The sequence below is a fragment of the Drosophila guanche genome, unplaced genomic scaffold (assembly GCF_900245975.1).
Source record: "Drosophila guanche unplaced genomic scaffold, DGUA_6, whole genome shotgun sequence".
NCBI classification, from domain to species: domain Eukaryota; kingdom Metazoa; phylum Arthropoda; class Insecta; order Diptera; family Drosophilidae; genus Drosophila; species Drosophila guanche.
Window position 1 is genome coordinate 5,732,273 of NW_022995750.1, and position 22,457 is coordinate 5,754,729.

At 43.2% G+C, this 22,457-nt stretch overlaps 3 protein-coding genes and 1 long non-coding RNA gene across 14 annotated transcripts; 2 read left to right on the forward strand and 2 right to left on the reverse strand.

Annotated features, from left to right (window-relative positions):
- The first annotated feature begins 752 nt into the window (after window positions 1–752).
- On the forward strand, window positions 753–11,811 carry LOC117586640 (tachykinins). Of its 2 annotated transcripts, none has more exons than XM_034276870.1 (4): window positions 753–858; window positions 10,410–11,111; window positions 11,170–11,398; window positions 11,460–11,811. In XM_034276870.1, the coding sequence occupies exons 2-4, from the start codon at window positions 10,467–10,469 to the stop codon at window positions 11,471–11,473; spliced, it is 888 nt and encodes a 295-aa protein (XP_034132761.1). In that variant the 5' UTR covers window positions 753–858; window positions 10,410–10,466; the 3' UTR covers window positions 11,474–11,811. The 2 variants fall into 2 exon arrangements, with proteins under 2 accessions (XP_034132761.1, XP_034132762.1); XM_034276871.1 differs by having other exon boundaries at window positions 11,194–11,398.
- On the reverse strand, window positions 3,119–7,481 carry LOC117586637 (beta-galactosidase). 2 transcript variants are annotated; one of them, XM_034276867.1, is made up of 5 exons: window positions 7,305–7,481; window positions 5,122–5,355; window positions 4,846–5,060; window positions 4,366–4,783; window positions 3,119–4,301 (listed from the first exon to the last, which is right to left on the reverse strand). In XM_034276867.1, the coding sequence occupies exons 2-5, from the start codon at window positions 5,349–5,351 to the stop codon at window positions 3,242–3,244; spliced, it is 1,923 nt and encodes a 640-aa protein (XP_034132758.1). In that variant the 5' UTR covers window positions 5,352–5,355; window positions 7,305–7,481; the 3' UTR covers window positions 3,119–3,241. The 2 variants fall into 2 exon arrangements, with proteins under 2 accessions (XP_034132758.1, XP_034132757.1); XM_034276866.1 differs by lacking the exon at window positions 7,305–7,481 and adding an exon at window positions 5,417–5,481.
- Window positions 11,812–12,853: 1,042 nt separating the features above from the next.
- On the forward strand, window positions 12,854–21,964 carry LOC117586635 (transforming growth factor-beta-induced protein ig-h3). 9 transcript variants are annotated; one of them, XM_034276859.1, is made up of 10 exons: window positions 12,856–12,909; window positions 13,316–13,433; window positions 14,119–14,190; window positions 17,468–17,595; window positions 17,651–17,792; window positions 19,413–19,604; window positions 19,679–19,964; window positions 20,030–20,501; window positions 20,557–21,239; window positions 21,318–21,964. In XM_034276859.1, the coding sequence occupies exons 2-10, from the start codon at window positions 13,363–13,365 to the stop codon at window positions 21,816–21,818; spliced, it is 2,547 nt and encodes an 848-aa protein (XP_034132750.1). In that variant the 5' UTR covers window positions 12,856–12,909; window positions 13,316–13,362; the 3' UTR covers window positions 21,819–21,964. The 9 variants fall into 9 exon arrangements, with proteins under 9 accessions (XP_034132747.1, XP_034132750.1, XP_034132753.1 ...); XM_034276862.1 differs by having other exon boundaries at window positions 17,471–17,595; XM_034276861.1 differs by having other exon boundaries at window positions 12,881–12,897.
- LOC117586641 lies at window positions 14,718–15,216 on the reverse strand. Its single transcript, XR_004574002.1, has 2 exons — window positions 15,043–15,216; window positions 14,718–14,979 (listed from the first exon to the last, which is right to left on the reverse strand). It is a non-coding gene; the product is annotated as an uncharacterized LOC117586641 (long non-coding RNA).
- Window positions 21,965–22,457: the final 493 nt, after the last annotated feature.

Consider the following 22,457-nt stretch of genomic DNA (forward strand, 5'->3'; position numbering starts at 1 on the left):
GGTTGGTGAAAAGCAACGAACTTTAAGAGGTTGATTTATCATAGTGTAGTCAAGTGTAGAGTATGCAAATGAAACTGAAAGTTCTGCTTCCAACGGCTTCCTTTTTCTCTTGCTCAATGATCCGCACCTGAATATAATTTCATTTTGATGCACAAATAAACAGTGGTAAATCAACAGTAGTGCATAATTTTTATTTGGGCAATTTTCATCACGAAAAAGTTAATGGATTCACCCAAAATGTAAAGACAAAAGAAAAACAGTCTGATTGAAATACTGAAGTACTTCCGTTCGCCACTTGGCCATTTTTCTGCCCATTTCTCATTTTCCATTTCACTTTTTTCTATTTTTTTTTTATTCTTTATTCTTTTTTTGCATATGTTTTATTCACATATGCAAACAGCATATCCGTTCAATTCAATTGCGTGGTGAGGAGGCCTTTTTTATCCCACGGTGAAGTGGCGCCCACACACACACGAATTATTCGCACACACCAATTCCCCTACACACACACACGCACAACGTACACCCACATATTCTCACACCATGGTAAAGTAGACTTTCTATTCGACCAATTGTTGATATGCACGAACATTGTTCGTGTCTGCTCGTCGCCGTGTTGGTGCCTGTCGTGCTTCCTGTTTCGGTTTTATCCGATGGCCGCTGCTGTTGCTTCTTCGTCTACCCATTCTGCTATCCACGTTAGATTTTTATAAAAGCCCGCTGCAGCTCTGATCTGTCGCTCAGTTGTTGCATACCTCTCGGCGTGACCGATACGCGAACCTTACCAAAGAAAGAAACAGCAAAACAAAAGGAGTAAAATCAAGTGAAAGTGCTTTCCAAATTGAGTTTCCAACATTTGTAAGTGCAATTTTTGCTTGTATTTTTAACAATTGAACAAAACGAAACAATAAAAACGACAAAATCCTGTCATAAAAACGAATGGTAGACATGGTTATAAATATAAAAACTCTTTATGGTTCAGTGCAATTTTTCAAAGTAAAATTATTAAATTTATCGGTAGTTTTCTTTAGTTTAAATTTTATTACAAATTCCTATATAAATTTAGCTCAGAAATGATTAAAATTACTGAAAAATAGTTCTTGAATTTTCATTTTGAAATCATTCTGCAAATTTTTTGATTTTTTTTAGGTAGTGCAGTAACATTTTTTTTATAAATAAACTAAGGAATTATTTACGAATAGGTTCGCTTAATTTTTACAGTTTTAGACCAATAAACTTGTAAAGAAATGAAAAATGTGCAGCATTCTTTGCATAAATAAGATGCGTTTAAATCTTTCTTTTCTTCTTTTCATACTGCCATTTGTTGTACGAAATTTATTTAACATTTCCATGACCATTTTGATCTCTTGGGCCTTCTTAGTGTCATTGCCAAGTTTTTTATGACGTGAAATTTTACTAGCAGCCAGTTAAACTTATTTTGACAGATTCCACCTAATTTGAGGGTAATAAAAGATACGAACCTCCTGGATGGTGTTTGATTCATTGGGTCACTGAAAGGTTGGAGTTAACAAGTTGGAAATTCCCGATGATATTCTCACTACTCCTGGGTGCTGTACTATTGACAAAAGTTCGCTTTGTTTTACATCTTCCAAACAATGTTTATGGAGGATGGAAACCATCAATTGGCAGCCGGCGGCGAGAGCTAATAAAAGGCAGCAACAATGCCGAGATACAGATGCATGGACGGGACTGGGAGGGCACACATCCGGTGGCAGCACGCAACGCGGAGTCCATTAGGGGACCACTCTCCCAAAAAGTAAAGCATAGGACTGAAAATATCTACAGGGCGGGAAGTGAGCCGTACGAAGGCGAGGGGAATGTCATGGCCGGCATGAGGTGACGCTTTAAAACTGCCCCTGGGTCTTAACTTGTTTTATGTCAACTTGGACAACAGCAGAAGAGGGGAACAGCAGAATGACGAGAACACGGCAATTACATCATGTGTAGCTCGACAAATACTTGAGTTGCAGCTGCGCCTAAAAGATGCTTTAAAATGTATCTGTACTTGCAAGTGTGTGCGTGTCTTGTGTGTGGTCGTATGTGTGAGAATGTCCACAGTAATTAACCCAAGCAACAACTGCACCTGAGATGGGACTCATTAAAGACACAAGAGATGGTCAAGTGGGGAGCTATTCGCAGTCCTTAGCACTGCTTAGGCCCAAATAGGATCTAGTTGGGGGCACTCTAATGGAACTTGTATGAATATAAATAGTTGAGCAACACTTTCAAGTGGATCTTTGGATCTAATTTGGGCAAGGCACGAAGGTCAGACATGTTAGAGCATAACCACTTACTCTTCTTGAAGACACCTCTTCCATTTACAATTATTTTTAATTTCTTAGTGAAACTCTGACCTCTGAATGAATTTAAGCTGTGTTAAAAAATGTGCATAAGTATTTTAATCTTTTGGGAAGAGTCTCATGACTAGAACCATATTTTGTTCTAAGATAAAACTCCACCAAAACGAAACTAATTCAAGCTGGGGCAAGATATGTCTTTACAGTTGTGTTCACTGTTGAAATGCCTGATCGCAATTCTTGGGGTACTTTAGGATTCAATTAGATTTGATGACTTCAGAGCGTAGTTGGGTTTGATAGTTTTGGTGAGGCGGTTGAAATTATTGCATTCAGCATTCAGTTCATTTTCTCATACTTACTGTTACCAAATAGTAAGACTTTTCTTGGTTGATTCTATTCCGCATAATTCAATTAAGTGTAAAAGGAATAAAAACCTTTACGCAGTCTTGCTATAATTTTTTGGAAATCAAAAGTGCTGAAGAAACTTGTAATTCAATCAGCCAAGGGAACCCATTCAGGCTTAGTAAAGTCACATATTTCACATCAGGGCAGTTGGTCTGAGAAACTGTCATAAAAAATACATAAATGGGCTACCTAAAAATCAACGAACCAAAGCGTGGCGCTCTTGTTGGAGCTGCCTTTGGCTTGGATCTCATCAGCGCACGTTGTGGATTTCAATCTCAATCATTTGGGATTAATTTGGGCAAGGCAGAAAGGTCACACATGTTAGAGCCTCCCAGCCAACTCCTTCTACAACAAACCATCCCTCACTCCCACATCTTTAATGAGTCTTTTACACAAAGGATGACGAGTCAGACAGACTGGCTTTAATGCCTCACAAAGAGCTTAAACCGCATAAATTTACATTTAAATGTACATTAACGAATGATGCATGATGTATAGGGGGGATGTGTGCCTTAGATCTAACCAGTTCTCGCATTCAGGATGGGCGTGTCCCGGAAATGCAGCTCCGTGGCGGCAGGAGCCTGTTGGTACTCCACCACCACAATGCTATTCAAGCCGACTTTGAGCACCGGTGCGGGGACGTAGAGTGTGACCTGTGGCCCCACCAGAGGCCAGTAGCGACCGAGATTCTCGCCATTCAAGAACACAATGCCTTTGCCCCAACCGGACATGTCCAGGTAGGTGTCTGCCAGGTCCGCCTCTTGGACAATATTGAGCATGCCATGGTAGATGGCTGGTCCCGAGCGTAGCATATGCTGGGGCTTCCTCAGCTCCTGGAAACCCATGCTAGCCGCCTCATTGGACTGTGTGATGAGCTGCTCCAGACTTTCGTAGGACTCCAATGGGAATGTGGTCATGTTCCAATTGACCAGCAGTTGCTTGTCCAGCCGCACGTCCTTGGTGATGCCCTTGAAGTCGTTGATCTGCCTGCCATAATTGATCCTTCCTTGGTTCTCCACCAGGATCTGTAAGCGCCGTCCGGCACTGGCACTTAGGGGCAGCGAAAACACGGGCGTCTCCCGGGCCAGCAATCCCACATATTCATTGTCCACATAGATATACGCACGATCTGCCAGTCCAGGCACATTCAGGATGCTCGGATCTCGCTTGAAGCGCGGCAACCAAGTCTCGTACAGCACCAGTCCTGAGTACTGGCCCAAGGCTTCGAAGGTCATCGGCTTGGCAGCCTGCACCATGCCCGTGGCCAGCTTCTGGCGTGTTCCCGGGGCAAACAGTGTGCAGCAGCTGAGCAGTCGCACTGTGCCATAGGCACGCTTTGGCACGGGTGCCGGAACGGGCACATTGGGCAGCGGCAGGTATCTGGCGATGATCTTGCGGAGAGCGTGATACTTGGGCGTGGGATCGCCGGCCTCTGTCATGGGTGCATCGTAGTCGTAGCTGGTGATGTCCGCTATGTAGTTGCCAGGACCATTCTCATTGGCGCCTGCAGTGAAGCCAAAATTTGTGCCGCCATAGAACATGTAGAAGTTGACACTCGCTCCACTGTCCAGCATGTTTCTGTTGAGGATTAGGAAATTTACAAATGATCTTCCCGCCGCTTGAAACTCCCTTCGAAGCTTACATAAAAGTTCCAGTAATCGAGCTCGTGCTCACATTGGCCATGGGCTCCGTCCAGTGCGTCAGCCAACCCGGATAGTACTCCGCATTGACCAAGGGACCCCTGGGCTGAAACTGCCTCAACCTTGACCAGGTTGCTTCCAGATCGTTGGTGGCCCCAAAGTCCATGGTGGCCAGAACGTTGTCGATTTTGCCGCAGCGCAAGACGCTGGGCCCGTCGTTGGTGAAGAGCACGGCATGGCCCTTCACATGGCTCTCCGTTTCGTCGCGCAGCCAGGTGCGGTATTTGCCATCGCAGGCAAAGTACGAGCCATACTCGTTCTCCACTTGCACCATTATGATGGGTCCACCATTGCCATAAAGATACGGATCCATACGGGTAAAAAGCTGGTTATACCAGATGCGTACCTCACTGAGGTAATCTAGAGGTGGAACGGAGTCACATTTAAATCAAATTCATTGATGAAGTTCATCTTCCACTTACTGACATCCGAAGTGCGGACTTGAATGCCGGGATACTTTTTTAACAGCCAGTAGGGAAAGCCGCCCATGTCACGCTCCGCACAGATATAGGGTCCTGGACGGAGGATAACCAGCAGGTCCTCGGCCACAGCCAGGCGGATAAAGTGCTCCAAATTGGCTATGCCCGTCCAGACGTACGCCCCATCTCGGGGATTATGGAGCGACCACTCCACATAGCTATACGGCACAAGGAGTATATTTTGAGTATTTTCAATCAAAGAGTGAACTGAGAACTTACGTGGTCACCGCATTGAGTCCAGCTGCTCGCATTGTCCGCAAATGCCTCTGCCAGGTGGCGGGGTGAGCGCGGAAATAGTGAAACGATCCGGCAATAAAACGAAACGGTATACCGTCCTTCAAAAACTGATCATTTGGGTAGTCCACCGTGAAAGTTCGATTCCCATTTGCACTTCCCATGAGGAAAACGACGCCCCAAAGGAAGGCAATTGTCAATACGCCGAGCTTCATTTTCCTGAAGTAGAATACAAACAAAAATAATTAGAAATATTCGTTGAACGAAACATAAATTGTACCTCCAAAGCCAATGTAAATTAAAAGAGGAAAAATACATTTTTGTATTAATGTATTTGATTTACTCTTGACAGTTGAATTTTTAATTGAAGTTTGATTCTAAGTTGGCTAAATTTTAATTTTTGGATTCATTGTTTTAGTAATTTACTTACCGCTTTTGAAAGGCAAGAAATTACTTATTTATTTGTGTTACACTTTTAATTTGTGTGGCATATAAAATGAATTGGTTTATGGAGAATATCATCAATTTATTAAGTGTCGAGCAATTAATTAGAGTTTAGTTTACATTATCGAAACCTATGTTTAAGATTTATTCAGTCTAAGAAAATCACTGTAAAGCTTTCAATTGAATCTACATGTACCCCTGGAACCATCCCACATTTCTTATCTTCCAAGAATAGTCTATTCGATTATAATTATTCCTATTACTAGAACTACTTTCCCACATGTGTATCTTCCGGCTAGGCGAACCCCTTCCGCTTCCTGGTACATCTGTCTAAATCATCTCAAATCTGTTCGGTCGAGTTCATTTCAGTTCAGAGCTCGTGTCGTCGTCTCAGTTGAGATGCTTCAATTGAAGTTCATGGCTCAATTGTTTAGGGACAACAAAATGATTTAATCTCTTGTTTGTTTTGCTTATAAATTGGTTGAAAATTAATTCCATCTGTCGTCACCAGTCCCAGTCCCAGTCCCGTACCCCTCGCGAAAGTCAATCAGAACTTGGAACTTTTTTTAGACTTGTATTTTATGTTGCCGCCCATCAATTAATGCAGACCTCAAATTTATTGGCACGAATTAACTTTCATTATTGTTTATGGAGTTGTTTCTCTGCACTCGAGCAGCTGTTTAGCAATTAGTATTAAATGTTTTCATACATTATTAATACAAAAAAAAAAACATTTCTTATCAACTTCATTTTGTTCTTTGCTTTGCTTTGCTTTTCTTCTCTTTCTTTTTCTTGTTCTTGTTCTTGTTTTTATAATTTTTTGCTCTTTGCGATTTGACATTATGCTACGTGTGTTTGTGGTTTCTTTTTGTTGTCCGCTGATTATTTTGCACATAAATACTATAATTATCCCGACCACTACTATTGCTTTATGTACATACATGTGAATATTCTCCATGATTCAGGGAGCATTTTTCTGCTTGGAAGAGTTTTTCTTTCACGATTGTGTGACATTTTAAATGAAGATATTACAAATTAAATGGCATGTTTAATATTTAAAACACCAGAAAGTATAGAACTTCAGCAGTGTTTCCCTTGTACTGCATCTATGTTAATGATTAATAATAAAGATCTTAAACGATTAGCAATTTGAGCTAATTGAGCTGCTAGTGTTTCCCCTGATTTATTGATAGTATTATGAAGAACTTATAAAAAAAATTCCCTCAATGATAAGTTTCAGATTTCAGCCATGAACTTGCCATTAACCATTAACCCTACATTGAATGAAATATTTAGGAATATCAGCAAAAATAAAAGTATTCCCATGTATGTATGTGCATATTTTATGTATGTAAACCCAAGTTGTATCAACAAGAAAAAATGAATATTAAGCAGAGCCCAAAATTGGAACGGGAATGGGAACGCAAGCACAAATTTAGAGGCATTTGACCCAATTCAATTATTTTGCATACTCATACTCAAGCGCAGCCGTACCCCTAGCCTATCTCTGGCTCTTTCACTGAACATCGGCCCCCCCCCGTTGCATGTTCGCTTTAACATTTGTACTTCACCGACAATGAGGCGAGAAAGTTGGGGCTTTTGTTTTGGCACAGCTCCATTGTTCTTTGAGGCAAAGTAAACCCCCAGAGGATGTTTACCATACGAGGACGGGGATAGGAGTCAATAGTTGACCCAGAAGATCCCAGAGCTCTGTGTACACTCACCTCACTGGTAGCACTGATAACAAATATTAGAATAGCTCACTTATGATTCTCTTATGTGGAACACACACAGAACGAGCACGATCGCGATCGCGGTTGCAAGCGGTAGGTGGATCGGGAAGCGTAGAGCACCGAAGCGACTGTCGCGGTTGAAAGCTGAATGCGGAATGATCGCACGTTGACCACAAGCCGCCGATTAAGTGCAGAGTCGACAGCGGCTGCCGCAACATGAGGCTCAGGCAATTGCAGTGTGCCAGCAACATTTTCTGTGAAACGTTTTCACAAGATAGAACCAAAGTGTTGGCAGATACGAATTAATAATGCAAATTGCACCATGCAGTCCGAGCAATTTATTTGCGCCAGCAAAATAGAAATTATACAAAAGATCCATAAGTTGTTCATGTAAAACATATGTTCCCTTGAGAGCTGACAAGTTTACTTAGTACTCGCATCAACCAATTGAAAACTCCATTAGCGAAAATACAATGGAACAAACTGCAGCTGATCCTTAACCTTCAGCTGGGTATATCGTTTATTGGTATCCACAACAGTTTGAGGATGGCCCATTGGCATGCCCCGAACCAGGCCTCAATATTAATGTAAATTTATTTGAAATACGCACGCACGCTCCGATATCGAACTGCGGGCGGGGGGCTAGCCGCTGCTGGGCAAAAACCCCAGAATCCAGAAGACAGAAGTCAGAACCGATTCAAAAGTACAGTCACGCCTCATATTTTATGCATTAACTGTGCTCGTGTGTGCGTGTTTGCTCCGCTCCACTTGTCTGTTTGTTTTGGCCAGAACTTTTTGGCATGCAAAAAAGGTTGACGAGAATGCAGCCCGCGGCCAATTGGCCAAAAAGTGAATTTTCTATGTTGTTTTATTATTAATTTTCATACGTTTGCTGCCGAAGCCGTACTCTACTGCTGGGACATGTTCTGCAGGCCTTTCAGCCGGGCTAATAGCCGGGCTATATTATACACATCCAGGGCACACACATCCACAGCAAGAGGGAGAGCTGGCGAAAATGTAAATCTAGACGTGCCCGGACTCGCTTCCGTGGCCATCTTTAATCTCACACGCCTGTCGGCGGTTTAAAGTGTCCTTTGGGATGGACACCGGCGCACACACAAAGAGAGCAGAGCGCACAGCAGGCTGGAGTACAGCCCCTACATAGACAATTAGACAACATACAAGGACACGTTAACAGCTTAGCCGCATTCCACACGGAGACACATTAAGGCCCTGTCGTGGGAGTTGGATGGCAAAGGATGAAAGTGTGCGACTAGTGCTGGTCCGGTGCCATTGTTTGACTGGCTGCTGTCAGCCTCATGTCCTTACAGGACGGTGAACCGGGGGCGTTGATGTGGCAGGGCACACGGCAGCACCCAAAACCGGAAGCTCAACACACATTCGCCGCCGCTAGGCTGTTAATTCTGTGGCAGCAAAACTTTTGCATGGCATTAGAGTGAACGGGTACCATGGGATGATGAGCTACTGAAAGGGTTCATATTTTGGAGCTGGGAATGGCAGCTAAATTCGATGACTAGCGACTGATCTCTGCCGGTTGCCTTGCTGCTAGATCTCTTCCGCTCTCAATGATGATCCCAATAATTAAGTTTTCCAGCGACTAACCAGTTTTAGTCTTAGTCTAGCCTACTACCACTACCACGGTGTCCTGATGCTTTGACATTTCCCGTATTATCTTTTTCCTTTTTACATTTCAAGTACTCAACTTTATGGCGCCCTGCACTTAAGCTCAACTGTAACTCAAATCCCTGGACAAACTGAAGCCCCAGCCCTCCCTCCGTCACTGACGACACAATTATTGTACTTGGTGGCGATGAGGTTTAAGTGGCAAGCGACAACCTGTTGATTGTGGCAAATGCAACATCAATTCAATTCAAATGCATTTCGTTAAGTTGTTCAATTGAATTGCTCTTTTTCTGCTGCTGCTCCAACTCCTAGCGCTCTCCTTTTACCCGCACCTTTGCCCATCGCCACCTTATCCTCAGGTCTGCCCATCTATATTCCTCCGCTGTGTCTGCTCTCCTCTGTTTGCTTGCTGCCGCCTGTGGCAATCAATTGAATTACATGTTTGTTCTTGCTTCCTGTGCGCGCATCGTTAGACTTTTCCATAGTTTTTGATACCCTGAAGGGGGGGAATGACGATTTCTAGCAAAGTTTTAACACACAAAACCCATGGAGTGTATAATATTAATTGTCATACTTTTATGGTTATACTTATTTCTGGTTACGAATAGCAATAGCTTCCAGAGATCAGATTCATTTGCAAGGGTATCGACAGCTTCGGTAGCCACAGCTCTAGCCTTCCTTTCTTCTTTTAGTAGCTGTTGCAGTTGCTGCTGTTCTTCTGACACCATTTCTCTATCTTGGCGTCTTATCAAGGCGTAACGCTCCAGGCCGAGAGCATTTGCATGGCAATTTGACTTAACAAGGCGTGGCTGTGTCGACAATATAGCCGCATAATCATGTGTGGCATCATTGGAAGCTGGCTGCCGCCTTTGGCTGTACATCAGAGAAACCGTTAGGTCTGCAGCATGCAAGCGGCCGCCAAATGAATGCATATGCAACTGGAAATCCCGCTTTTAGAGCGGTTCTCCTCTTCCAGTACCCATTCCCCTCCAGAGCTAGACCAAAAAAGGTCAAGTGTACCCTCGCCCCCGCGAGTCTTTTGTAAGTCTAAGTGCACTACAGAAAATATATGCAAAAATCTGAAAAGAGTAACATCAAAAAAGCACAAACAAAACAGGAAGTGAAAATGGAAAACAGTTTAGGGGAAATGGGTTTCCTGCCGGCGGCAGTCAAATGTTGAAAAATATTTAAAATCTGCATTAAAGCAGAAGTTATATTGAAATGATTGTTAGACCTAAATTGATTGGTGCTTTGATCGATGACCACATTCATTTTAAGTGAGCTTAGAGATGGTCTAACCGCTGCCACTTTTAGGAATCGATTTAGTGATAAAAGCCAAGACTTTCTTTATCTAAGAACACATATAACTAATATTTTATTCAATAATCTTTCCTAAATGGAGTTTCAAGTCCCTCTTTCAACACAAAACTCACCTGTCGCTTACACGTTCAGCTCCCTTTCCAGCTGTGCTTCGATTTCAAACGCCCGCCTAAAAGCTCGCTACGTGCAATGCGCAGTCAGGAAGGTTCGTTTGCAGTGGCGCTGCTGCTGCTGTTGCTGTTAACAGCCGCATCCACAGCAGCCGATGCCGAACCCGATGTGGAGGCCTCTGTTAGCACTCTGCCGCCCGGTGCAGACGCTCCCCGGAGGATGGTTAAGCGAGCGCCCACCTCCAGCTTTATAGGGATGCGAGGCAAGAAGGAGGAGGAGAAGGATCAGCGTGCTGCCGACTGGATAGGACCCGATCCTCTGGACTACGCCGATATGGATGAAGAAAGCTTGTACTTCGAGAACGGGCGGCGGCTCAAGAAGGCCCCCATGTCCTTTGTGGGCATGAGAGGCAAGAAGTATATACCCTTTAGTAACCGTCTATCCGACGTTCTACATCAGATAGAGGAGCAGCGAATGCGCGAGAATCTACTCCAGGACCTATTCGAGCGGCTGGCCGCGGGCGACGATAATGTTGGGGATGTGGGAAAGCGGGCACCCACCGGGTTCACAGGCATGAGGGGCAAGCGACCGATGAGCGGAGACGAGGACGAAGAAGATGCCATGGAACTGCTCCAGAAACGGGCACCGGTCAACTCCTTTCTGGGCGTGCGCGGCAAGAAGGATGTTTCCCATCAGCACTACAAGCGAGCGGCTCTGTCAGAGGTAAGAACAACAATCACGTGTCCGTTCAGAAACTTGTTGAGAATCTAATCGCCTCCAGTTCTGGCACACTTTCTTAAAAAAGGCCTACGATGTGAGGGGCAAGAAGGAGCGCTACGCGGATTTCAATAGCAAATTTGTGGCCGTGCGTGGCAAGAAAAGCGAGCAGGACACTGGCCTAGACACTGACGATGGCGATCAACAGTACCTGGTCCGTCCCTGGCTCTACCTTTGGGGGGACAACAAGCGGGCGCCCAGTGGCTTTCAGGGCATGCGCGGCAAGCGTCCAGGTGAGTGCTGGCTGATCCTCAATCCCTGATCTGCAGTTGAGATTTATTATCTTCTTTGCAGCGCTCGTTGAATAGAAATCGTTCACTTCATGGGGTTGACAGTGTTTGAAGTTCCTTTTAGAGCCACGAAACTAGGAAAAGAAAGACAGAATCAGACAAGAATCAGAGTTACAGACGACGACAAAAGAGTGTTTGCAATAATCTCAGGGCTGGCGATTATTTCAAACACCCTCAAAACACACACATCCACACAAACACAAGGAAACAATTGGCTTTGTTTTATTATCTTTCGGTGTAATGTAGAACGAGACTTGAATTGAATCCAAAGCCTCCTCAATCATTGATCTATTTGCATATCTAATTGTGAAATTCTTAATCAAAATTAGCAGACATTTTATGCACGAGTGGCAAAAGAAACACACACAAAAATATATGTACGGGGAACACATTTATTTATTTTCAAATATGTTTATTTAAATAAAAAACAACTTCCATTGTGGTACATACATCTACGTATACAAGAGATATATACATACATATATGTAATACATACAAAATATAGCACAAATAAATATTGTAAATATTGTATGGTAACTAATGAATGAATAAACAATGATTCCACAAAAGAATAATCCTCTTTCAGTTGAGCTCCAGATGATAAGCAAATGTCATGACTAACCAGCGACAAGAACAATTAAAAAAGTAAGAAAAACCATTTAATAGTCTTCTCACAATTCCTGGAAATTCAATTTCAGCTACACATGTACAGCATGTACCTCTCAGAGCAAACAGATTGTACTTGCAACAACAAAATAAACCACAACGGCACAGTTTCTAAATATGAACATATGTACACAGACTCTTAATAAGCTGGAAGACCCTATCCCAAGCCAGAGCCAGACCTGTCCAGAGCACTGGGTGACGGGAATCAGTGATTGATGGGTGTTAGGGAGTCAGAGTCAGTCGTCCGGGAATAACCGACATTTAAAGTGCGCATTTCAGCTGGACATCACTTACGCCTCTCGCGTAACAGGTAGCACAGCTGTATGGCTGTACTAAAATTATGGCCTGTACCTAAAGGAACATTTCCAGGAAAATGTACAATATTACCAGAATACATTTATGCAAACGTAAACAGTAGAGTATTTATTACACAGTATATTTTCGGTACTCAGATTAGTTTATTTATTTTCCCCTGCCGTTTTGGTGTTCAACACTTATCACAGCTCGCACTTTCACAATTTGTACACACGAATTTGGCATTTGCCATCACACTCCCACAGCCTTCCCGTCACACACCAATAAAAAGCGTCACCGAAAGTTCTCTCAGAAGCACGAAACACGAAGCCCCGCTCAGAAAGCTCGCAAACGCAGAGACATAGGAGCGCCATCGCAGCTTATAAATAACAGACGCGATCTTCGTTCTTTTGCAGTTAGTTTTCAAAACTCGTGACGACTACATTCATCGTCGGATCTTCCAGAGAGAAATACCATTACTCGTGAGTGAGTGAGTGAGTTTTTTGTGCTGTCGTTTTTGTATGCGAAAAGGAGTCAGAGCCAAAGACATTTTGTGACTTTTTTAATCAAATTGATTGTGATGTGGATGTGGATGTGCCAATTGTTGTAATCCAAAAGACAATTGACAATAATTATATGTGTGTGCTCGCAATTAATGCGTGAAGACAGTGGAAAAGTTTCTCCTCTCTCCGCACTCGGTGGCCAGCCAGTCGTCACCTACATATTTGAGTGCAGGCTGACGTGGAAAACCTGTATTTTGGTCGTCGTCTCAGCTGTTTCCAGTGCAGTAGTGAAATTTCTTGAACCCAGCCAGCCATCGCCATCGCCATCCCGCAGAGTCTTTGTATTACAGCAACTTTCTGTTATTTTATTTTCTTCTCCATTCCCCCATTTTTATAGCACCCCAATTTAGTGCTTCAAACTGTGATATTGTCATTTCAAACAACATGTTGAGACAGTGGGCTTGCCTGCTCCTGCTCGGGTCCATCTCCATCCAGGCGGTGCCCTTCTATGGAGAGTAAGTATTTGCTGATCAACACCAGTGTGTGTGTGTGTGTGTTTGTTGTGTGTTCTGCCTTCATGCACATTTTATGTAGTTTGTTTTTTGTTCATTTCGTTGTGGTTTTCGGGCTAAACACTCATCGACATCTTCTGATAAGGCATGAACTTGTTGTCGAAATGTAGAACTAAATGAAAAATGTTGTTGAAGCGTGTCCTAACACCGCGAATACACTAGAAAAATTCATGGAATCATTGGTAGAAATTGGACTCTGTAGTCATCATCAATACGTTATTGGCATTTGCATGAAATATTTCACCAAAGTCATTTATAATGCTTATAAATCGGCAATAATATTATTCTAACTTAATTTAATAACGAGTTCTTTATTTTAAGTCATAAAATACATTCAAAGATGTGAGACATTCATAAATTTAACTGTTTTCATTAAACAAATTGAAAGGAAGGAAAATGTTCTCATAATTATATTATCATTTGTAGGTAGAAAAATCTAATTATTTCAATACAAACTTCTTCAGAGAGTCACTCACATGCCAATATAGTAGATTGAATATACCTAACTCAAACACTTTGAAAATCCTTTGTCACAGTTCCCTAACGTAATCCAATGATCTATAAAGATCAGTAGAACCCTCCACCTACTCCACCTTACCACCAATATTATGATTGATTGCAATTTCAGTTCAGGCTCTGGATCGGAATCTGAGTTTGATGAATCTGAGGGTTCTTCTTCCGAATCTTTAGCCAAATCCAGGTGAACTATATGCCAGCCCAGTGCTCTTCTCAGCCATACCATCCATACCCAGTAGATCAGACCCAGCAGAAACTGGCAACTACTTACCAAAACAAACACCTGAAACCAGTTTTAATATTTACAACACAAGTAGTTCACATGTAGTTCACAGAAACCTAAACACTCCCAGCAAGTTTCAATATTTAAGTGTGCAAGAAACTGAAAGATTCTTTACGGGTTTACAGCTCCAACGATAGGCAGACTGGGTTCATTCAGTCTTCGGGTTTTTATGACAGTTTTTCGAGGCAGAAACCTTTAGGTCTGTTTGTTCTGGGAGAAATTTTTCGCTCGCTAAACAAAACTGCAAATAAAGTTGACCGAAATGTGGTTGGAGGCGGAAGAAGGCCCAGAAAGAAAGTCCCAAAGCCCCAGAAATGGCCTCAATTGATAAAACCTTCAACTGAAACTGTTGAGAGAATGTCTGGAGATTGTTCTGACGCGATTGAGCCTAACCCTGCAGGTCGGACGGGTCTCCATTCGAGTTGAAGTTGGAGTCTGAGTCTCTTTTATGTTGCTCTTGCATTTATCTGTGTTTTTTTGCGAAAGATATTGCTGCAAGAGAACAATGTGCAACTTAAGTGGGGCAACACCATCGCATCCGCCAGAGATGCAGCCGCGGGACGTGGCCAACAAAATCTTCATCCTCCAATCTGCGCCACACTCGGCTGACTCTGACTGGTGGCGGCGCAACCTTTAGGTTCAGGCCGCTGTAGGGCTCATCTTTGACACAATTCTCAATCAGTGTTGGCCCTGAAAACAATTGACATTTGACACGTCATTAGGTGCCAATTCGGGGGCCCAGGTATTCCTCACCCCACAATCGTATAATCTGCCCTCGAAGTGGGTCACTGCTGCTGCTGCGACTCTTTTTTTCTGTGTGTTTTCCTCTCTAAATGGTTTGTTTCTGTCTGCCGCAGTTGCGCTTTAATTAAATCAGGCAGTCATTTGGTCGGATCCAACCACCGCTCTGGTGACTGCCGCTGAGACTCCCCCTCCACATTACCATTTCTCCGACAATCTGTGATTCCCCGTCAGTGGCTCTCTCACTGCCTGCTCTGTGGCGAATGACTTTCGCTTTGGTTCCAAGCGAACAGAATTTATTTTGTTTACAAATTTCATTTGTTTTCTGCATTCGGTATGCATTCTCCAGAATGTTCCAGAATATGGCTTTGAAGGTGTTTTCCTTGGAATAATATCATGAATCACGCAGATTTTAATTTGTTTAAACTTTCAATGAAATGTTTTAAAATCAAATCTCTACAAAAAGGTTGCTTAACAATGGGCCTGAATGCATCTTCAAAACTTAGTTATGGGCGTGGGAGAAATAGTAATGGAAATATTTATACCAGAATAAATAAGAACGGTTTTACATAAGTAGAAATTATAGATATAATTAATAGGCATTATTCCAGATATATCACCTTCCGCAACTTCCATTCACAAGCTTTCCCTTGGGAATCTTTAATTTATTAATGCTTTCATCATTGTTTTATTCCCACATTTATAATGCCATTGTTAACCAAATCGTATTCCTCATTCAATCATACCGAAATCTATTTTGTTTCAAGTATTTAGAAATAGTTGTACATCGAACAATGAATTACTCGAATTTAGGTGGAGTAAAAGGATTGCATGGAGACTTAAAAGATCGTTAAGATTTGCTTCTAGGCTAAACTGCAGCAATTTGTGCAGAAATTTAAAGATTTATTTGAAATTGAAAGCGCATTTGATTACTTATTTTTAGAATTTATATCGAATGGGCGCTAGACTAATGTTAGCAATATATTTGCACAAGAAAGTAATTATTTAATTGTTTAATTAACGCTAAAAAACGTTCATTGACAGCTTGAGGAATTTAGTGGTTAATTAGTTATTGTTTCAGTTAAAGGTTTCATGTAAAAGATTTCAAATAAGTTTACATTTCACAGTCAGAGAAGGGAATGGCTTTGGTTTCAGTTCATTCCAAATAATTTATTATGCATCCCAATTGTTGAGAGTGAAGAACAGTAAGGTTAACAGTGGATTATTCAATTCAATATATTCTCAGGGTACATAAATTCCTCAAGACACGAGACAAGAGAGAGACACACATTTATCAGGCCAATGCCCAAGCCCCATCCATAATCGCTTTGTCGGCTTAAATACATATATTGCCAGTCCCTCTGTGTCTCTGAGGCTAAGCCGCCTTGAGCCCTCGCTCCTCACGTACCACTCGGATAATGAGTCACACAGAACAGACAGAGCTCCAGTCAGAATACAGAGCCAGCCATCAAAACTGAGGGACAGATGGACAGTTGGAGTACGGCGAGTCGTTGAACAAATTGTTTACGTTTTGCCTTTGAAGCATTATATTTTTATTGTTTATTGCCGGATAGTTTCGTTTCTTTATTTTTTATTTAGCACTGATGATGGGGGTTTTTTTTAATTAGCTTCCGCGAAACGAATTTTAATGACCCGCAACCGAAGTATGTTCTAGAAAGTGTCTCTTTTCGATGGGTGATACTCCTAGTACTCCTCCTGATAGTTGAGAGCCCAAAACATCGTTGACATAAATCCCAGTTGATGGATGGACCACTGCAAGGAGAATGTCTCGAGTTTTGTTTGGTGATTGATTTTTTTGTGGGTTGTTAAAAAGCTATTTTCATTTGATTTCATTGGTGCAGAGAATTGTGGGGGAGGCACTTAGTATGCGGCTCAGGCAAATGCTGCGCAAAAAAAAAAAAAACAAATTAGCTAAACAATGAGCACGATCAGCATATATACTAACCGCACATATACGAATTTACAAATACATATAAACAGTGGATCTGTAGGGGCTGTGTGGAAGCTTCTTTTATGTGAGGGAACAATGAAGGCATATGAATTATGGTGCTCGGATTCTCTACTTCGTTCCGTTTCGAACCGTTCTTCATGGAATTTGCATGAACAAACACAAACACAAACACAAACACACGCATACAGTTACAGATACACTAACCATAACACTCACTCCCGTTCGATCGCCTACTGCCTCCCCTCACTTCAGCTTTATGCCACATTTAACACACACATTGCCGCTGCAACGCACCATGTTCGCGCCCATACCACTAGCACCGCTAGCACCACTCGAACCACTCGATCTGGAGCCCATGCATGCCCAGGCCTCGCAGCGAGTGGCAAGCGTCTGGGCCCATGGTCCGCCCGGCCCTGCGCCGCTGGCCCCCCAGCGACCACAATCTCACCTGTTGCCACTCTTCAGCAGCGGCAGTAGCTTTGACACTGAGTTCGTGCCCCTGGAGCACCAGCAACGGCCACAGGGACGTCAGGATGTGGGACCAGCGCCTGGACCCGTTCCGCCAGCAGGTGGAGTCGAGCAGAAACCTTTCAGTAAGTGAAAAGTTGAGGTAAAGGAGATCTGGAAACATAACTTCTCTTTTTGCAGATGTGGATGCCATCACCACGGATGTGAATGCCCCCAATCCAGCCATATTCTTCCAGCAATCGTTCCCCTTCTTTGGCAATGAGTTCTTCAATTCATTTGGCGGCTTTGGCTTCGGCAATGCCCAGGAGCCCTGGTGGAAGGGGTAAGTAAAGTTGTTATAACAAAATATGGAATATCTTTAGATTTATAAGCAGAAATCTCTGCCAAATTTCCCACAACATTTGAATGTTAAAAATCCACTTGTTATGGTCCATAAGTTTTTGCTTCTTTCCTAATCGCCGCACACGACTGCCTCTGCCTCTGCCTCTGGGCACTGGCACTGGCTTTGGAGCAGACAACTATGACTGTTCTTGGCACTTGGCAATTAAGAGAGCACAATGTCAAGTTCACTCCAGCTATTAAATATTGAATGATTTGTTTTTTTTTTAATTTTTAATTTCTTGGCTTATCGCTTTACAGCAGCAATCGAGCATAACCATTAAAATAAATACATAAATAAGTAATTTTCCATCCAGTCCTCAAAGATTGCTCCCAGCCGAGGGAATTAACGATCTCTAGGGTTCCGTTCCAATGATAGTTGCTTCAACGAATCTCTAGACATCGATGGTGTCGAGTTCAATTGTTCTCTTGGGGCTACTTGTTCTTTCGATTAATTGTTTAAGTCGACAGAAAATTGTGGTTGTACTTGTACTCGTACTCGGACAGAAACTGAATGAGTACATTAAGTGAACTATATTGGATAAGTGCACAAGTCGGACTATACATTTGTGCATATAGTACACAAAAATACAAAAGCTTGCACTTTTCTAAATTGTGAAATCAACCGACGTCGTTTTCACTCGTTGTGCGATATTTTGTTGTAAAATGAAAGTCAGAAATGTGGCAAATTGAAAAATTAGCTGCACAGAGAGATATATACATAGAGATATAGCTACGAGTATGTGCAGCTATGGTTCACTGGGAAATTTCTAAAAAAGCTACGCACACAATGAGTTGGCTTTCAGAAAACAAAAATATTTCAGCGACTGCCATAATTGAATTGATGGACTGGCATCACAAAATAGCTACTATATCTATATATACATCTCTATGTACTTGTATATGTGTATAACTATGCTTTATATGGCGGATCACTGTGCAAATTCATTCAACAAACACTCGACACGAGTGGCGGCTGCCGATGGACTGTCTGATAAGTGCCTTGAACTAACTTTGATTGGTTTCATAGATACTATCTACATATATGTATAGGCTGGGCTATGGGTACATTGACATTGCGATTTGCATATCTCTGATAAATGTATGACTAATTCATTAGCAAACGTTTTCTAGGCTTGCTTTGGGTCTAAACATGAACAAATTTCTTTGAAATGAAATTAGAACTTGAAATGTAATTGAGATATAAAGAATATTTTCCATATGTGCTATATGATATATTTTCATTACATAAAGATCTTTCGTTACAGCTTCGATTCCACGAATGTAACCGGTTCTAGTCGTTTCTTATTTTAGTTTCGAATTCCCAGCCCTGCTATAAACATTGCTCGAATCGTTTATACATCAATAAATCATTGATTTTTGTTAGCCAATTGTCGAAATAATTGCACAGTTCTGAAAAGGGTGGATCGAATGTACACCTGCCGCAAACAGGTTTCCCATTAAATCAGTTGCAAACACCAGAGAGGGGCAAACGATTATCTAAGCAAATTACACAACTGAATAATTAACAAACGTCTCGATGATGCCTCTTCCTTCCCAACAGTCCCAATGTGTGCACCGAGAAAGAGGAAGGCGAGACAGTGGCCACAGAGACGGAGGCTGATGAAACCGTCGACACCTTTGGCCAGGAACGTGACGGCGTCAGCAGCGCTGTGCGATCCCCACTCTTCGGACAGTTCCAGTTCAGCGTAAACTCCTGCATGGAGAAGCCCAACAAGCACGTCTGCACCAAGATGTAAGTCCAAATGGTTGGATTCAGTGGATTACCCAAGACTCTGTGTAACTGTCTTCCTTCTTCCCGATGTGCAGCGTCAATCAAAATGGCAAAAAGAAGACCCTGACTCTGACACGTCAGTGCTGTCACGGCTATGGACGCTCGAGGAATGCGGACTTCAGCACACCCTGCGAGAAGATCGACATCAAGGATGTGGAGGCCACAGCCAGCGACATGGGAGCCAAGCAGTTCATTGAGAGTGCCCGCAAAGCCGGAGAACTGTCCGACCTGCTGGGCCAGGGCAGTGGCAAGATGGTGACTCTGTTTTTGCCCAGAGATCAGGACTTTATGGAGTACCATGCCGCACAGGAGCAGGAGAATGTAAGTGGTAAATGGAATGTTGAATATGGATTCCACACTAATCCCATGCCCCACCAATCTCACAGATCGTTGAAGAAGCCAATGCCGATAAGACTAAGCCATTGTCCATCTACAAACTGCATGCAGTTCTCGGAGAAGTCCAGCTGGAGGATGTGCCCAATGAGCAGCTGCTGCAGACGGAGGTGCCAGACCAGAAGATCCGCATCAATAGCTACCAGCTACCGCCAGCACTGGGCCTGGAACCCTATCGCTATTCCGCCAACTGTGTGCCCATCGATAAGCATGACAAGCTCTCCGAGCAGGCCCTCGTCCACACACTGAATGGAATGCTCCAGCCTCTGACCAAGAACGTGATGGACATCATTCGTGAGCGTCGGGATATGTCCATAATGCGCACAGTTCTGGAGAAGACCAACCTGAGCGCCATGCTGGAGGGTGAGAAGCCAGTGACCATCTTTGTGCCCACCGATGACGCCTTCGAGAAGCTGGAGCCGCATCTGCGACGTGCCCTGAAGGAGGGACGTGGTTGTGCTTCGAGTGAGTTCCATCTAGACGACTAGATTTCATAATTTTAATTCAAACTCTTTTATAGACATTCTCAAGAACCACATGCTGGACCTTACCTTCTGCTCGCTGGCTACAGTTCCCGGTGCCAAGACGACGGCCTTCAATCTGCTGGGTGAACCTCTGCTCCTCAATCGCACACATCGCGCCGAAAATCAGACTGAACCATCTTCGATCTTGATCAATAATGTGGCCAAGATAATGGAAGCAGATATTATGGGCACAAATGGTGTGCTCCATGTGATCGATACCATTCTGCCCACGGAGACGGCACTGCCCATGACCACTCTGATCTCGCAGAAGAATCTGACGATCTTCAAGCAGCTGCTGGAGGCCTCTGGCTATGACGATCAGTTCGATGATCTGAACAATGTCACGATCTTTGCACCCACAGACAAGGCTCTGCAGAACACGGAGTGGGCTCGCCTGCTGAAGGAGCAGCCAGAGGTTCTTAACCACAATCTGGATCTGTTGGAGTTCCTCAACTATCATGTTGTCAAGCCCATGATCAAGACGTGCGACCTGTCGGAGAAGTCACTGCCCACTGTGGCCGGCGCCAATGTCCGTCTGAATCTGTATTCCACTCATGCTCTCTTCTCGGATGTGATGAATCGTGCCACCGTTAACTGTGCCCGTCTGGTGCACTTCGATGACGAGAGCTGTGGCTCCGTACTGCATCAGCTGGATCGTCCACTGACGCCACCCAAGAATGTGAGTCGAAAAGAGCATCTCTTTCTAGGGATTTGATTATTAATTGAGATCAAAAAATTTTCCCTTTGATATCCACAGAACATCCTCAAGGTGCTGGAGGCCAATCCCAGCTACAGCAAGTTCTTGGAACTGGTGCGCAAGGCCAATCTGACCCAACTGCTGTCCAACGATTCGAATAGCTACACCCTGCTGGTGCCCAAGAACGATGTCTTTGAGGAGTTCAGCGAGTCGGGAGAGACCCAGAAGCCCGCGGCCCAGACCCAGGCCGAACTGGTGGCCATGGTCAAGACGCACATTGTCGAGGATGTTGTCTGCTGTGCTGGCATCATTCCCACCAATTGGCCTTTTGTGCGCTCCATCGAATCGATTGGTGGTCAGCACTTGCGCATCACACGCGATCGTCGGCCCAAGATCGAGAATGCCGGCGTTACCAAGTGCGATGTGGTGGCCACCAATGGCATTCTCCACGAGATCAATGACATCATTGTGCCGAGGCCACCTCGTGCCCAGCAGCGACCCCAGCTGATTCCGCCAGGCGCTGGCTATCAGCCACAGGGCGACTTCGATGCCTTCTTCTGAGCGGAGCAAAGATGATGATCGCTCCCTTTCCTCTATCTCAAGCACATATATGATCGTATACATATATAAAGTATATATTTATATTAACTCTTAACGATTTGATTTGTCAATTGATTGGCATTCGCTAATGACTTCACTCTGAAAAATAAAACAAAAATAGTATTTATAAAAAAAAGAAGAGATTTTGATAATGAATATGTTAATGGAAAATGGCTGAAAGTGTGGAACACAGTAGATGGAAAAGAAAGATTTGATATTTTTTAGCAACATCTAACAATATTTAATAACAAAATAAATAATTGCTAAAGGTAATATAAGAAGTTCAATGGAATATTTCATACATATCCTTATACTCGAATGATACTTGTAATAGAAGCAACTATAAATCTTCCACAATTAGGAAGAGAGAAAGCAGATTCGCATAAACATGCTCTCAGCATGGAATTATGTCTATTGCCCAAAAGAGAGCACCGACAGAGTGAAAGAGAACATTCCAATCAGAGAATGGAAAGAGAGAGCGTAGACAATTTAAGATTGCGGTTTCTGAGCGCAAACACTTACAGAACTCACATACATACGAGTTTACACTCCCTCACAGTTCTTATCGCTACTGAAAAGGTTTTCCAAATCCTATAAAAA

Coding starts and splice junctions, on each gene's coding strand:
- LOC117586637 (XM_034276866.1), bottom strand. CDS start 5,454: ATGTATTTTTCCTCTTTTAATTTACATTGGCTTTGGAG. Junction 5,356..5,416: donor AATTTACATTGGCTTTGGAG/GTACAATTTATG, acceptor ATTCTACTTCAG/GAAAATGAAGCTCGGCGTAT. Junction 4,302..4,365: donor TCGATTACTGGAACTTTTAT/GTAAGCTTCGAA, acceptor AATCCTCAACAG/AAACATGCTGGACAGTGGAG.
- LOC117586640 (XM_034276870.1), top strand. CDS start 10,467: ATGCGCAGTCAGGAAGGTTCGTTTGCAGTGGCGCTGCTGCTGCTGTTG. Junction 11,112..11,169: donor AGCGAGCGGCTCTGTCAGAG/GTAAGAACAACA, acceptor AATCGCCTCCAG/TTCTGGCACACTTTCTTAAA.
- LOC117586635 (XM_034276856.1), top strand. CDS start 13,363: ATGTTGAGACAGTGGGCTTGCCTGCTCCTGCTCGGGTCCATCTCCATC. Junction 17,596..17,650: donor AGTCGAGCAGAAACCTTTCA/GTAAGTGAAAAG, acceptor CTCTTTTTGCAG/ATGTGGATGCCATCACCACG. Junction 19,965..20,029: donor CCGCACAGGAGCAGGAGAAT/GTAAGTGGTAAA, acceptor CCAATCTCACAG/ATCGTTGAAGAAGCCAATGC.